This window comes from Oncorhynchus tshawytscha, linkage group LG18, assembly GCF_018296145.1.
Source record: "Oncorhynchus tshawytscha isolate Ot180627B linkage group LG18, Otsh_v2.0, whole genome shotgun sequence".
In the NCBI taxonomy this organism is placed as follows: domain Eukaryota; kingdom Metazoa; phylum Chordata; class Actinopteri; order Salmoniformes; family Salmonidae; genus Oncorhynchus; species Oncorhynchus tshawytscha.
In genome coordinates, this window is record NC_056446.1 from 10,906,140 (window position 1) to 10,923,169 (window position 17,030).

At 43.0% G+C, this 17,030-nt stretch overlaps 1 protein-coding gene across 8 annotated transcripts in view; it reads right to left on the reverse strand.

The window, feature by feature from the left end:
* The window catches only part of col12a1b (collagen, type XII, alpha 1b), a 96,466-nt gene that overhangs the window by 45,389 nt on the left and 34,047 nt on the right, over positions 1-17,030 (reverse strand). For 3 of the 8 annotated variants that reach the window (XM_042300640.1, XM_042300642.1, XM_042300643.1), the window contains exons 18-35: positions 16,615-16,764; positions 16,317-16,436; positions 15,590-15,754; positions 15,243-15,389; positions 14,354-14,493; positions 10,516-10,648; positions 8,274-8,419; positions 7,474-7,603; positions 6,677-6,813; positions 5,391-5,520; positions 4,796-4,935; positions 4,495-4,627; positions 4,341-4,361; positions 3,565-3,704; positions 1,291-1,420; positions 934-1,073; positions 570-699; positions 48-190 (exon numbers count right to left, since the gene is read on the reverse strand). In XM_042300640.1, the coding sequence (XP_042156574.1) occupies positions 48-190; positions 570-699; positions 934-1,073; positions 1,291-1,420; positions 3,565-3,704; positions 4,341-4,361; positions 4,495-4,627; positions 4,796-4,935; positions 5,391-5,520; positions 6,677-6,813; positions 7,474-7,603; positions 8,274-8,419; positions 10,516-10,648; positions 14,354-14,493; positions 15,243-15,389; positions 15,590-15,754; positions 16,317-16,436; positions 16,615-16,764 (2,375 nt within the window). Of the gene's footprint in view, positions 1-47; positions 191-569; positions 700-924; positions 1,074-1,290; positions 1,421-3,564; positions 3,705-4,340; positions 4,362-4,494; positions 4,628-4,795; positions 4,936-5,390; positions 5,521-6,676; positions 6,814-7,473; positions 7,604-8,273; positions 8,420-10,515; positions 10,649-14,353; positions 14,494-15,242; positions 15,390-15,589; positions 15,755-16,316; positions 16,437-16,614; positions 16,765-17,030 lie in introns of all 8 variants that reach the window. The other 5 variants (XM_024377783.2, XM_042300644.1, XM_042300641.1 and 2 more) reach the window with 4 other exon arrangements.

Below are 17,030 nucleotides of genomic sequence, written 5' to 3' on the forward strand. Positions count from 1 at the left end.
TGGGGAAACAACCATTTCTACACTATCAGCTACAGCACTCGTCCTACCATGGCCTCAGCAGCTCCACCAGCAGCAGGTACATAGAAGACGTTGTACTCCTTGACCTTCCCATCGGCTGGCTCCCATTTCACATTCAAAGTGGTCATGGTGGGATTGGTCACCTGCAAGTTTCTCACTCCACCCAGGGGCCCTGGATACGCCAAAAGAGGCTTTAATAATATCACATTATATTGATTGATAGAACTTAATAAAGTACTATCTTATCAAGTTCGTATGAAGTTCAAATCCAGCAATGAAGAGTTATCCTCTTCATTGATGATACTAATGGGTTTTATGGCCATTAGGCAGTCCCTGAAACATTCTACTGATTGAACTTGGTATTGCAGGAGTCTGTATAAAGTTAAAATACAGACTCAATGTAGAGTTATCCTCCGCATTGGTGGTTATTTATGGATTCACTCCATAAATCGGCTTTTAAGAAGGCCATTATCAGTCCCTGAAAAGATCACTGAATAAGTGATCTTTAGAAGATCTTTAACGATCTTTAGACTTAGATCAGCCCGTCTTACTTGTCTTTTCGTTCTCAGACTGTTTCTGTCCATCTCCCACTTCATAGACAGGCACCAGTGAGACGGTGTAGAGGGTGTCTGGCAGGAGGCCTTTCAGAACCGTGGTGGTGGAAGTGGCATCCACAGTCTCCTTTACATTACACAAACACAACCCAACTATTAACGACGGCCAACATGCCTATGCAACCCTGTTTGACTGAAGATACTGTAGCTGTTTACCATATTTTGTGATTCATAAAACAAACAATATCAAACAATACAGTGATATGCTAATTCTTATTTTTGGATGTGAATTGTTGGGAGTATTTTCTACAGTCAGCCAACTGTAAGCTGAGAGACTTCCTACCGGTCCTACCATGCCTACCATGCTCTCAGCTCCACCGTTAGCAGGTACATAGATGACTTTGTATTCTTTCACTTTCCCGTCAGCCGCCTCCCATTTCACGTTCAGGGTGGTCATGGTGGGGTTGATCACCTGCAGGTTCTTTACTCCACCAAGAGGCTCTGCGTAAAAACCAAATGGCTTTAATATGGGGTTTCAAACATATGACTGTGTGTTCTTGTTATTATATTGGTTGAACTGACGTCAAAATCCTGTACAAAATCGTCTTATCTTCTCTATTGATTGTACTCTAAAATTATACATCTATTGGGGGAATGTTGTGGGTGTTCTCTGGCCTTTTATACGGGTTCGAGAGATCCTGTCGTCAGGTCCACTTACTGGTCTTTCCTCGGCCTGAGATGTCTTTGGCCTCTCCGCTGGGGTAAATGGCAGCCACGGTGACAGAGTAGGGAGTGTCAGGCGTTAGCTTCTGGAGGATGACACTGTTCTTCTTCCCTCCTACCTGGGTCTGTTTGGGAGACAACATGTCAACAGTCAGAGTCTTTTCTATGTCTCTGGGAGGATAGAACATCTCACTTCAAAGTTTAAAGAGCAATACATTATAAAGGGGCTGATAGATGGATGACAAGTAACACTGTTTCAATGGTTAGCGCTTTTCCTCGACTCTGAGACAAAATGCCCTGAAGCTCACTAGCTAGCTACCTCGGCAGTTGAGGCCAAGCAGAGTTCTTCGACACTGTCCCGGGGAAGCCATCCAAACGTGACCAATGTAAACTCCAACTCTATCAAAGCAGCAATTGAGTTTCTCTATAATCAACCAATACATGAATCATTTATTTACCTGATGCCATTTGTGTGAACAGAGTTGCTCATTCAAACACCTTAGGAGAAAACAATGCAACATCATGCCGATTAATGGGCACTACAGTAAGCAACAACTATTGACAGCAGGAAGCGCTAAAGCCATTGAGCGGAAATACATACGATGCCATTTCCTTTGCATTTGCTTATATCTGACATATCTACTTCGCAGCTCACCTAAGCAACACATCCACTGTTTGTGCTTTGACATCCCTAAACCATCATATCAGAGAAAGGCACTTGAGGATCCTCATATCACTCAAGTGTGAACGTCATGCCTGGCTTATATGCCTTATGTTAAATCAACAAGTCTTCAGACCCACAGCAGCAGATGTCTCCATACTGTTTTAAGTGTACAGAGACACAGTACTATAATAGCAATAATGTGCTATGACGGGATCAGATGTACATGCAACAGCTCTGTCCCAATGGTGTCATGTTGAGATCACGGTTTAGAGAACTGACACCTTGTTTGGGGTGCCCTGTCATAACTTCTCAGAGACACTTAGGAAAATTGTTTAACTAACCAAATTCTTTTCATATTAGCGCATTGTCAACCGAAAAAGACCCCCTAAAAAAGTTCCCGAAAGGAATTCCCATGCAATTTCCGTCGCTGCTCACAATTAAGTTATCAGTTAGGAATGTGGGCTTGGCTGCCAGATACAGTAAGTACACAAACAGACTGGATAGGAAGACAATGTCATGATCAAATGTCAAACTAACGATGTGCAGGAAGACAAAAGAGCCTGTTGTTAATACATTTACATTTGACACGTTTTAGTTCTGGTCCCCTGTGGGAATTGAACCCACAGACCTGGCATTGCAAGCGCCATGCTGTGCCAACTGAGCCACACGGGACTACTACTTACTACCCTTGTCGGGGGGGGGGGGGACCACTAGTGGGTCCCAAGAGGCAAGGGATTTCATGTTACAATGAACCAATTCAGAAATGCTTCAGTACTTCTATGCACACGGATTTAGCCCTTTGACTTTAAAGGCATAGTTTTGGCCGAGTTACAAAATGGCATATTGGTTTCGTTACCCTGTAAGCAGTCTCCGGAAAATGTATGACAGCAATCCATTCTTTGGTTTAGTTTTCCTGGCACTATTTCCACATGCTAACGTTGTAGCATTTGTGGCACAAATCCCATTGATGTCATGGGACCGATATTAGCCTTTTTTGCACGTCATGTCCAAATCATCCAAAAGTATCTCAAATGTATTGCTGAAAGTCACTTACAGATGATTTTAACATGATGTGCAAAAAAATGCTAACACCGGTCCCATGATTTGAATGAGATTTGTGCCATAAATGCTCAAACGTTAGCATGTGGAAACAGTGCCAGGGAAACTAAACCAACGCATGGATTGCTGTCATACCTTGTCCATAGATTGCTTACAGGTTAAGAAAACCAATCTTTTATTTTGTAATTTGGGTGAACTATCCCTTTAAGGTTTTGGGCTGTTTATCTGTTGGCCTTAAGAAGTACTGATGCACAGATTTTCCCATTTTCATCATTGGGGTTAAACTACTTCAGGCACATTGGAGAAATTACACTGATAACAACCAACATCACCGCTCACTTACAGACCAGAAAGTAAGAACAACCTACTCTAAATTATAGGTGAGTAAACTGAGAGATATCATACCCAGAAGGCATAATTCATCAAGTTAAAGGATTTAGTAGTCAGGACGTCATGGGCGGCCAAAGCGTATCAGTTGCTCAAAATACACAATTAGTTAGAATTATTCAAATGTTTCAAGAAACTACTGGAGGGTGTGTGACTTACTGAGAGAGCTTTGCCTCCTGCCACAGGTTGGAAGGAGATCTTGTAGTTCTGTACGGGACCTGGGGCGTGGTCCCACTTCACTGTCAGAGTGACCGTGGTCGCGTTGAACACCTGCAAGTTCTGCGGAGGTCCAGTGGGAGCTAGGAACACATTACAAATCAATACACTGACCCAAGACAGTGGTAATGTATACAAAATGGCTGCAGGGCACATGACACAGCCTTTACCAATTCCCAATGATCACTTGGGGGTCATGAAGCTGGATGAAGCAATGACGGTAATGATGGGGGGGGTGAGATGATGGGAACACGTGATTTGGTGACGAGAACACATGATTTGGTGATGAAGTACACATAAGCGACACAAAGGGAGAGTGAAGCAGCCGGTAAGGTTACCATTAAATATGGCACATGCATTTCTAATGATGGGGACATTGATAAGGAAGACATTGTGACATGATGAGGCTTGACATTAAAGACATGAGGAAGGACAACATTACGGCATGAAAAACGACATTAAATGACATGAGAAATGATATTATGACGAATGGTTGACAATGAGGTGTCTGTGGTGGAATGTCCGGTCCCTGCGGGGTCAGTAGTCACACTTTTGCATTTGCAGCTCTTTAAAGGCACATCAATGCACATGCAGATTATTATTTATTTTTTTAAGTGTGTTTTCCATCAACAACACTGTCATTATCGTTCGCATTACCATAATAATTATAGTCATGAATATTACAATGAGAATGTCCTTCTCCGTTTCAAATAACATACCAGGTGTGGTCATCTTTAACACTGGGAAAAGAGAACGTCATGAGAACAACAGGTTATTTCAATACGCTGTGGACCACATCTGTGGTCTAACTGGAAAACATGAATGGAATTGATAGGAGGATGACAGAGGAGAAGAAGAGAAGGGTCAACCTACATGTGCGCTGGCTGCCAATCAGGTCCTCGCTCTCTGACTCGTCTGGGTAGATGGCCGTGACGGTGACATCATACAGGGTGTCCGGATCCAGGTTCTCCAGATTATGGGACGTTTCATCACTGTTCAGGATAGACTGGAGAGGGGAGGGTGGGGGGGGGGAGTGAGAAAGGGAGAGGGAAAGAGAGAGTGAGTGACAAAGCATAAACAGTCACATTTCACCACTCCATTCAATCCTGTCTGCTCTATAGCAGTAGATAGTCCAGTCAACAATCACCGTCGGCTAGCCACTTGATCAACGTACATATTGGAAGTTGTTCTCTCCCTTCTTGGTCCAGCCAATTCGGTAGAGGGCCACGTCAGGGGCCCCGTGTTCCCAGGTGGCCCTGAACGAGGTCTGGGTCACCTCAGACAACTTCAGATTCTGCGGGGCAGGAACAACATCTGTACACATGGACAGAGACGTGAGAGAGGGAGACGTGATTATTATGAGGAAGTCCTGAGAGATGAGGCAAAGCCATTTCATCAGAAGGGCTGCGAACCATGTGAGGAACATTTTTGCTGCGAGTCCATTTTGTGGAACAATCGTCGACAAATGGGTTTTTGTGTGTGAGTGTGTGGAAAACAAAATGTCCTCAAATCATCTGTGATTAATGATGAAGAAGGCCCCATGCAGTGAGTGACAGCAGACACACACAAACACACAATTAACTAGACACACACACACACACACACCCCTCCCCCTCGGGGAACAGTGGCTTCATGTTTGGGCTTCATCTAGAAAGACGAGAGGCTGAATCCAAGGGGGATCTGCAGACTCAATTCTAACCATACAGACAAACTAATCTATAATCTACTGCTCGTCAGCCAAACAATAAATCAGACAAACGATTGTGTACCTGTAATGGCTTGTCCAAGCATAGAGTTTCCAACGCCTTCGTCGTAAACTGGGGTGACAGCAACGTCGTACTCAGATTGAGAGATGAGGTTGGTAAGAGGCAGGAATGTTATATCACCATTGACTTCAACCTGGCATAAAAGGGGTATTAAGATTATAGGATCAACAAAACAATTAACAACCGTATTTTTGCTGTACAACTAGCATGAACTCCCACTACTAACATTAACATAAACTCAGATTGTCCCATTTTGAACATTGATGTTAACCAATACAATGTTCTCGAAGTGAAATCCCCCTCTTTCCTCTCTCCAATTTCTTTCCTTGTCATTTCTAAACGTCATCAGCACATTTGAGAAAAGCCTCATGAATAATAGTACGTGTCCTTAGAAAAGTCCTACGGCTATATTGGTAATTCCAGAGGATGTTTAATGGTAGGAAAAACCCTTGAAGTCAAAAAGCTTCCAGCAGGAATGCGGATAAATGTCTCTTTCAATTCAGTTTCCACTTCAAACTTCGAGAAAGAAAATCAAGAAAAAGGTGTCCATAACAGCGACAGTCCTCCAATTGTAACGTGGAGGAAAAATCTGTGGCAACCGACAGGGCAGACCTCAGAACATAAATCCACAGAGAGAGGCTACTTTGGAGACAGCAGCCTTCAGATGTTATCCATGAGAGGAGCCGGTTGGATGTATCCAGTGGAGGCCCATAGCTCATCCATCAGTCATTTCTGGAGGTTCTTTCAGGGGTGTCCAAAGAGACACCTCCTTCAACATCAATTTTGAGCTTTCTTCACAGCTTGGCGGTCTCTTAAATGTAAGTGAGAAATGATGACGAGTGACGCCAGTGATATATCTCTGAGCCTGTGGCTGGGTGCTGGGGCCAGGGTCTTCTCTGACTGCCAGTAGGCTTCTTTCCCCACATCGACGTGTGCTGGCCTGCCCATGGAGTCAAGATCCCAGTCTACTGAAAGGGCTGCTATTATAACCCCCTGACTTCAGTGGCCTTCCCTAAACAGCTAAGCGATCATAGAGAACGTTGAGTTCCTCACTAACCCTTTTCCCATGACCTCATGGCACCACTGTAGAACCTTGAGGACAGTATTCGTGTGTCCTAAATGACACCCCATTCCCTACATAGTGTACTACTTTTGACCAGGGTCCATAGGGCTTAACCATACATGTTATTTATTGCTGTAGCTAGAGATTGTGTTTCAAAACCTTTCAGATTGAAAGGAAAATTCTATATTAGCGACAGGCCTGTTTAAATGTGTGGTGCTCGTGTCACCTCTTTGAGCTCTCCTTCCTCTGGCTTGTAGGTGATGATGTACTTGAGGACTTTCCCCGGGGATGCGTCCCATCTGAGCTTCATGGCGCTATGGGTGACATCAGTGATCATCAGATTACCCGATGGTGGCAAGGGCACTGGGTAAGAGAAATGACAGAGAAAGGGATAGAGAGGGAGAAAAGAGAGCGTGTGGTAGAGGGGGCACGGGAGTGAAAGTTAGTGAGTCTTAGACCCATCTATATATTGTAAGGTAGTACACAGCTCTATAGGGTCATGGTGGGGGAAAGAGATGTTGATACACTCCCATATCTATTGGGTGAAATACCCGTGTGGCATCACAGCAACAAGGGCAACCAGTGAAGAACAAACACCATTGTAAATACAACCCATATTTATGTTTGCTTATGTTCCCCTTTTGTACTTTAACTATTTGCACATCGTCACAACACTGTATATAGACATAATATGGCATTTGAAATGTCTTTATTCTTTTGGAACTTTTGTGAGTGTGATGTTTACTGTTAATTTTTTATTGTTTATTTAACTTGTGTGTTTTATTTATTTGACTTGCTTTGGCAATGTAGACATATGTTTCCCATGCCAATAAAGCCCCTTAAATTTAATTGAAATTGAGTGAGAGAGAGACAAAAAGAGAGAGAAAGAGAGAGAAAGAGGGAGAAAGAGAGAGCGATAGAGAGAAAGAGAGAGAGACGAGAGAGACAAAAAGAGAGAGAAAGAGAGAGAGAGACGAGAGAGAAAGGGAGAGACAAAGAGAGACAGAGATAAGAGGAACATACAGGTGACTCCTTGGTCTATGAGGGGGTTGCTGGCTGCCACTCCATGTAGGGCGAACAGGGTGAGTGTATACGCTGTGTCGGTGATAAGATCCTTCAGCTGAACATCATTCACATCTGCCCCAACTCGTACCTGCACGGCAGGGGAGGCAGGAGAGGGGGGAAGGGGAGAGGGAGAGAAGGAGAGGGGGGGAAGGGGAGAGGGAGAGAAGGAGAGGAGGGAGAGAAAGAGAGTGTTAGAGCAGGCCGGACAACAAAGAGGAACAAAACAACAAGACAGGACTTGTCAAAAGGACACTTTTTGAACACCTGGTTCACAGCGCTAACTGGTATGCCTGCCTTGCTGCCTTCAGTCCATAGTGAAATCCCTCTAAAGGGTACACTATGTCTTGCCAGCCCTTACAGAAGCCTGCAGTTCAAAATATACCGCATTTGTTAAGATTTTCTTTGGTTAATATCATCTCAATGACTTCACTGGTGAAAAAATCATCTGCACAGGGTCAGCATGAGCTAGTCCTTCCCATTACCCTATGGGTCCAAAGGGTCTGTTTTTTTGTAGGCCTTGCCTGAACACCACTGTAAACGTCCACTTCCTGCTCTGTGCAGAGATCATCATATTGCCATCTGGAATGAGTAAGGCCCCGCTAGCAGAGGCCTTGGCTTCAAGGAGTTATAAACTGGATGGGGATATGCTGATCATGCACATGGAGCTCCTATCCAACGCGTCCTCCACCAGGATATGTGTGTGTGTGTGTGTGTGTGTGTGTGTGTGTGTGTGCATGTGTGTTTGTTCTCCTACTCACCTCTTTCTCCACAGTGGGCACAGTGGCATTGATGGCACGGTAGAGCAGCATATATCCTGTCGCCCCTTCAGCCTTCTCCCACCTCACCTTAAAGGTGGTCATGGTCTCGTCGTACACAGTCAACTTGATCACCCCGGGTAGTGGCACTGCGGAGAGAGCAGGTAGGAAACCCACAGTTAGTCACCACCAGTCGAAGCTCTCCTCTATCCTGGCACCCCAATAGTGGAACAAGCTCCACCCTAACATCAGGAGAGCAGATTCCCTGCCCATCTTCTGGAAATGTTGGAAAACCTACAACCACAGCTACCCACCTAACTCTAGTCTATTGACATCCACAACACAACCCAGCCACCCACATCTCTGTGTTTACGGCTGAGCCACACTAACAGATTACACAGGAGGGCCCTGGTCAAGAATAGTGCACTATTATAGGGAATAGTGTGCCACTTGGGTTGCAAACGTCAGTGGTGAAAAGTACTTAAGTAAAAATACTTTGAAGTACGAGTAGTTTAAGTAGTTTTTTTTGGAGTATCTGTACTTTACTAATACTTTTGCCAACTTCTACTTCATTCCACATTCCTGAAGAAATAACGTACTTTTTATTCCATACATTTTCCCTGGAACTGAAAAGTACTCGTTACATTTTGACAGGAAAATGGTCCAATTCACACACTTATTAAAAGAACATTGTCACGCCCTGGTCTAAGTATTTTGTGTTTTCTTTATTATTTTGGTCAGGCCAGGGTGTGACATGGGTTTATTATGTGGTGTGTTTTGTCTTGGGGTTTTTGTAGGTATTGGGATTGTGGCTTAGTGGGTTTATCTAGTATAGTCTATGGCTGTCTGGAGTGGTTCTCAATCAGAGGCAGGTGTTTATCGTTGTCTCTGATTGGGAACCATATTTAGGCAGCCATATTCTTTGAGTGTTTTGGTGGGTGATTGTTCCTGTCTCTGTGTTAGTTTGCACCAGTTTAGGCTGTTTCGGTTTTCACTTTACGTTTATTGTTTTTGTATGGATCATGTTTCATCTTCATTAAAGATGTATCTAAATAACCACGCCGCATTTTGGTCCGACTCTCCTTCACCGCAAGAAAACCGTAACAAACATCCATGGTCATCCCTACTGCCTCTGATCTGGCGGACTCACTAAACACAAATGCTTTGTTTGTAAATTGCGTTGGAATGTGCCCCTGGCTATCTGTAAATAAAAATGTAATAAATGAATATTAGAAATTTGAAATGATTTATACTTTGACTTTTGATACCTAAGTATATTTTGGCAATTCCATTTACTTTTGACACTTAAGTATATTTAAAACAAAATACTTTAAAACTTTTACTCAAGTAGAATTTTGATTCATTTTCTATTAAGGTATCTGTACTTTTACTCAAGTATGACAATTGAATCGTTTTTCCACCACTGATCAACGTCTTAGCTTAAACCGACAAATAAAGGAAACTACGGTGATCTCACCCTACTATTACGCTGTCCAAGTGGCGGGCGACAAAACAATAACCATGCTTTATGGGAGTGAGAAATATCTTAGCACATCCACCATGTAAATCAAAGGGACACATTTCAAAAAGTAACAACGTCCACTATTAAGTACAAATGGAACAATGAAAGTGGTCAGTGTATTTAACCATCATGTGAAATGATGTCCGTTTTCTTAAGACACTTTTAATGAGGCCCAGAAATGAGAGAACAATGGTTATTCTCCTCATGAGAAGGGAAACCTTAAGGGAACTTGTTGTTTAACACTTTACTGCCACCAATCAGATATACACCCAATATAACCCTGGTGGTGTAAACAACCCTGTTTAATACGCCTCCAAGAGCAACATAAAGTTCCATCCCATGTTCAACCCATTTAAAAACAGCCTAATAAGCATGGAGGGCATGGGGATGTAGTTAATTTCAGCATCGTATACCGTAATGAAACAAATGAGCTCCTACACCAGTGGAACTCATTGGAGCGGTGTTGCTATCCCTACATTAAAGTTCACTTTTAATCATCCCTGAGGGCAACCGACAGACGTCTTTGCGAAACTCATCTCATCTGCAGCTCTGCTGAGTCATTCAACTTCCAAATAAGGCTATTGGATTGGCTGAACCGGGCCACCTTTCTAGGAAGTGATTACAAGGTTTACTCTGGGTAATTGGGACGAGGTTGTGTGAGGAAACGGCGGAAGAGGAATACAAGACAGAGAGGAGAGGGAGCAGCACGGCTGCAACACTTACAGGTGGTTTCAGTGCCCTTCAGTGGCTCTTCGCTGGTCTCCCCTCCGGTCACAGAGAAGACGTTGATCACATACTCCGTCAGAGGGGTCAGCTTGGTCAGGACCACAGTGGTGACCGCCCCATCGACAATCATCTGAGGAGTGCAAAGGAACACGGTCGTTATGCAGGAAACCCTGCCTCAAAATCCAAGTACAACAGGAGGATGGTCCAAAAAGCTGAGCAGAAAATAAACAGCAACCGCAGATTCGTCATGGGATTATATTGGAATTACAGCAGGTCAAAGGCAAATGTCCCAACTAATACGGCACACATTTAGGAAACCCCAAAACAAAACTAACAAAACTAATCTTCTCGCACACATACTACTCTCTCTTCAAAATGTCAGAGGGCTATCCAAAATAACAGAGCACATATATCAAATTCAATGTCAAATCTGATTTACTTGTGTGAAGAAGCTTTTTGGGGTCCAACGCAAGCATTTGAAATGAGGTGAGTATGGGTGGATAAGCCAAGAATCCGTTTCTAGCAGGAGAAGTTTTGTAACAAGTCTAAACTACAGGCCTATCTCAAACCTCCCCTTCAAAACATGGCCTCTCATGAACTTTCCGAACCCTTTCAGTCAGGCTTCCGGGCTATGCATTGCACTGAAACTGCCTTGGTAAAGGTAGTGAACAACCTCCTCTGTGCTGCTGATGCTGTCAACATTTTCATCCCTATCCTCCTAGGCCTGTCTGCAGTATTTGATACTGTCTGCCATTATATTTTAACTGACCGTATGGAGAGGCTTCTTGGAGTTTCCGGAACACTCCTTGCCTAGTTCCACTCCTATATTTCTGATAGACAACAGTTTGTCTACATTGGCAACTGCAGGTCTGCCCCAGCATCACAAGGTGTCCCACAAGGCCCAGTGTTACGTCCATTGCTGTTTAGTATTTACATGCTATCCCTTGGCCAAATCCTCTCAATTTGTACTCATATTTCACTGTTATGCAGATGACACACGAATCCACATCCACACAAACCCCAACTCCACGATGTCACCCCCCTCTGTTGTAGACTGTCTCCGTGAATTGAAAACTTGGATGACCATCCTCACCATCCCTCGCACCAGGCTCTGCTCCATGTGAGACCGGGCTTAAGCAGTTCAGCCCCCCAAAACTGGAACCCCCTCCCTCTCCATGTCAGAACCTCCAACCCATACACATTCAATTCCACACTAAAGACACACCTCTTCACACAGGCTTACCCGCATTCTCTGTTGTCTTAGCTTTTATCCTCTGTCTAGTTCACTTGCCTGGTTAATCTGTTATCATGTTTAGTGTACTCCATGGTTAGTCTGTCCTCACGTTTAGTGTAATTTTATATACTTCTTGCTTTTTATCCTGCTGATTTTATTGTGTATGAAAAGTGTCTTTGGGAGTCGAGAAAAGTGCTTAAAATACTATGTATTATTAAACTGACTGGGTCTGGTCTTAGGTTGAGGCCTAGTGGAAACTATTTAGTCTCGCTTTCAGACAGGGCTCACTAGAACCACCCAAACCCTGACGAGGGCCAATGAAAGCAAAGCATGGAATAGATCCATTCCTGTATTCCTAAGGACATAAATGTGAAACTGAATGCAGGTCTGTCTCAGCCACTGTTGTCCACTTCTCAAGGGTGAGAAGAGAGCCAAATGAATCTGATCAACTTGATGAAACGGATCGATGATGACAACTAGGTGGATTTAAGCAAACAATTCACTGTGGATAACACTTGATAACCATGACATCTCCCGTTAGGCAGCATAGAAGGCAGTTCCTCCTTCAGAAACTCCTGGATAAACAGAGTGAAATGAGGCCGTTGCCAAAGTGACCCTGATCACCTCTGGCAAGATGAACCATAGAGGTCTGAGAGAGGAATTCAGAACAAAAGGAATAATAGAGCCAATTCTCTGTTACACACTCGTCTGCATATTTATTTGGACAGTGAAGCAACACATTTAATTTGGCTCTACACTCCAGCATTTTGGATTTCAATCAAATGTTTCATATTAGGCGACAGTACAGATAGTCACCTTTAATTTGAGGGTATTTTCAAACATGTCTGTTTTAATGTTTAGTAATTAAAGCACTTTATGTATCTAGTCCCTCTATTTCATGGGGTAATAAGTATTTGGACAAATTTACTTACATGTGTATTCAAATAGTCAAAGGTTTAGCATTTGTTCCCATATTCCTAGCGCGCAATGACTACATCCAGCTTGTGACTCTACAAATTTGTTGGATGCATTTGCAGTTTGTTTTGGTTATGTTCCACATTATGTTGTGCCCAAATAAAAATGTATGGTAAACAATGAATTGTGTCATTTTGGAGAAACTTGTATTGTAAATAACAATATAATATGTTTCTGAATACTTCTACATTAATGTGGATGCTACCATGATCATGGATAATGATGAATGAATCGTGAATAATGGTACGTTACAGAGGCACAAAGACTCATACCAACCAAGACATGCTAACTTCTCACCATTACCAATAAAAGGGGAGGTTAGAATATATTTGGGGGGGGGGGTATGATATTTACTCCTCTATAACATTCTCACTTCACTGATAGACTTCATATGTATATACTGTATTCTGAAATAGGTGCCGGTACTCATGTTTGGTACTGTTTATATTTAGGTGGAGGAGTGCAACAATACTTTTGAGCTAATATTTTATAGGAGCAGCAGGAGCTCAGGCAGTACAACATTTGAAGCTAATTTCCTGCAATTCTATCCATTTTTTAATTTTTTTAATTTTACCTTTATTTAACTAGGCAAGTCAGTTAAGAACAAATTCTTATTTTCAATGACGGCCTAGGAACAGTGGGTTAACTGCCTTGTTCAGGGGCAGAACGACAGATTTGTACCTTGTCAGCTCGGGGATTTGAACTTGCAACCGGTTACTAGTCCAACGCTCTAACCACTAGGCTACCTGCTACCCTTGACGTGGGGTTTTGTACTTGTTCGGGGCGGCGTTCGGCGGTCGAAGTCACCGACCTTCTAGCCATCGCTGATCCTCTTTTCATTTTCCTTTGCTTTAGTCTTGTCTTGAATCGCCCCTGGTTCCAATCCCATCAATTACATGTTGTGTATTTAACCCTCTGTTTCCCCTTATTGTCTTTGTTATTTCTAAGTGTTTGTGCACGTTTGTCCTGGGGTGCGTAGGGCATTGTACCCATTTGTTATATTTGTTATGTTTCCCGGTGAGTTTTTGTTTAATAAACTGCGCCGTTGGAAACACAGTTCTCTCTCCTGCGTCTGACCTCTCTGCCGCCAGTACCCTCTTACATACACTGCATTCTCCACATAGCTCATTCTATTATTTCTACTACTGTACATTGCATTTTAGTTCAATTGTTTATACACTGGATTCTTTACATAGATCACTCTAATATACAGTATCTAACGCTGTACATAACAGTCTTAGTATATAGTGTAAATTCATCCGGTGTATTTACACATAGATTGCATTTGGATTACTGTTACAGTGCTATTTGGATATTAATTGGATTCGTTCCAACATTTCTTGATTTATTCATTCAATTTGTATTATTATTATTATTATTGTGTACTGTTTGACATTTTACTGCATTGTTAGCACTAGTAACATATGCATTTCGCTGCACCCGCTACATCTGCTAACCTGTGTATGCGACCAATAAACTTGGATTTGATTCGATTTTGGGTGTACTGTATCTAAACCTGGTGTGAGAGCTGACGCTCTTCAGTTCAAATGCAGTAAACGTGGAGAGATGTGCTGAGCTTGGAGAGGTCAGCTAAGTGAGGTACAGTACCGTAGGCTATAGGCTTACCTGTTCGGTGATTCCTCCCACCACGGGCATGTAGTCGACGCGGAACTTTTCCACAGGACCTTCAGGACCGGTCCAGGTAGCACGGAATGAGTGGTGGGTTACCTCGGAGGTTACCAGGTTAGTGGGCGGGTCTAGACCCCCTGCACGAGAAGCGGCGAGAATGTGAGCAAACACGTCAAATATTTCATGACCTGAACACTCTCACAAATCTGTCCCGAACACCTTAGCCTCGTTGACACAGGGCTGTTGGAGCTGTTTCTATATATCAGACCAAAGTCTTCTTGAGGAAATAGTTTCCCTCCCCGTGTAGTAAATCATCATTGTGTTTCCTCCTAAATTTGATTTAAGGACAGGAGTGTGTCCAAAAATCAAAAGTTTCCATCAAATGGGTGGACCTTATGTAACATAAGTGAAGAAACTCAATTTATCAAGTGTGTGAGGCAACCTTCGAGACAAAATCCAAGTGTTTGGCGTTCAATCTGTCTTTTCATTGGCTCGTCTCATCAATCACGCTGCTCTTATTGCTATTCTCTGCCTTCTATGCTAATCCATTTATGCAACTGATGGGAGAGATCAGTACAGCTTGTTCTGGGTGACAGATTAAATTACTTTCTAATGCCTGCTCTCTGCCATCTGTGCTGCTTTTGGCATCTTAGATTAGAAAGACCCCTAACCGCTGTACCAAGTATAATACACAGCTTGACTCAGGAGAATCATTTTACAATAGCAAAACTTCAAGTTGAGCATTGCTTCACAAATCCATGTTTCTCTCAGTGATTGGGAAGGAGTTAGATAATGAGAGAGCGAGAGCGAGAAAGAGAGAGAATTAGAGAGAGAATTAGAGAGGGAGAGAGAGAGAAAGAGAGAGAGAGAGATGGCCTTACAGTACCTGGACCCTTCACACTGTTACAGAGGTTGATGGTGAGCTCATCCACTATGTCTAGCAGGAAGGAGAAATCATTCACATTGTACATGTGAATCTCATCTGGGTCTGAGGCAATGGCTCTCAACTCATTCTCATCAGCGTTCTTCACACCTAAAAGTCACACAACAGCACAATATTTACTTATGTGGGGTCTGGACAAAAATATTGTCTTTTCATCCGTCTTTTTCATACAGTCCAAGCGTTGAAAACCTTCTCATTGTAAAATGTCTGTTTTCACTTGACATGGTCACGACCTGATGATTAGCTGAACCATGACAGATTTTGAGTTATACACTAGGAGGGTCACTCACCGATGGCGTAGAGCTCGATGTTCTCATCCCTCAGCACCTGGGAGTTGGTGATGATCTCGTCCTGCGACTTGCCGTCAGTAATGAGCACACCGATCTTGCGCGAGTCCTTACGCAGTCCCACGTTGGTCTTGAAGTTGTTTGTGAGGATATAGTTCAAGGCCATACCTACAGAGAGACATTCGAGAGATTGTTTAGAGGCCCAGTGCAGTATATTATTTTATATCATTTCCACAAGTTGGAATAATACTGTGAAATTATGAAAATTATGATCATGCCATTTCAGTGTAAGAGCTGTTTGAAAAGACTGTTTTGGTGGGATGGAGTTTTGGCCTTCCTGGTGACATCATCAGGCGGTAAATTAGTTAATAGACCAATAGGAAAGAGAGTTCCAAACCTCTCTGCCAATTACAGTTATTTTTCAGTTTTCCCCTCCCCACTCAGACCACTCCCAGACAGTCCTAGAAAAATTCTTGGTTGAGAAATTGCTCTTTGCTAAGAAGCAATTTTTAAATATTTTTTTACCATTTTCATTTAAAACAATCACACTGGGTACTTAATTGTTAGCCTGAAATTATTTGATATTGAGATAAAAAAAAAACATCTGCTTGGACTTTTATCCTGATTAAGTTAAGTGAAGTTATTTTAAGTTAAAGTAAGTTAAGTTAGCTTAGGTTTTTTAAAAACAGATGACAGCTCGGAGTTATCCCTTCATTTGATGATACGTCACCTGTCATGGTGTTTCCCCCTTTGTAGGGCAGGTCAGCCACAGCTTTGAGAAGCCCGTCACGGGTTGGGTGGGCATTCAGATGCCACTCAGTCTTGGGGTCTCCACTGTACTGAACCATACCTGGAGACACACACAACACAGCATGAGACTATACCTACCTCCAATCAAAGTGATTGTTCAGAATATAACATTGATTTTCAATTATGGCATCAACTCCAGATCAAACTCAATTGAGTTGGGTGATGAACCTATGCCATCGTACACATTGCTAATGGGATTTGATCAAAAGAAAGATTACCGATCATGACTCTATCAGGGTGGATGTCAAAGACACCAACGATGCGAGCGATGAAGGCGCGGATGGTTTTGAAGTTCAGACGGCCAATACTCCATGAGCCATCGACCAGCAGGATGATGTCAGCCTTGGCCTGGCTCTTACACTTGGCTTCTGTAAGGGGTGGAGGAGAGGGCCGTGAAAGGGAGGCCTGATACCATGGACACCCTTCGGATGTGACCACTTAGTACAGTCCATGTAATGTGACAGTAGAGAGGATGTGTGTAGGAAGGGACGAGGAGAGGGGTGCCAAAGAACAATAGAATAATAAAAAAAAACAGTTTCAGACAGACATGCACAGGCAAAATACACACACCAAATACAGACATCAACAAGCAGGAGGCAGAAAGGCATTACAAATATCACAATAACTATACTAA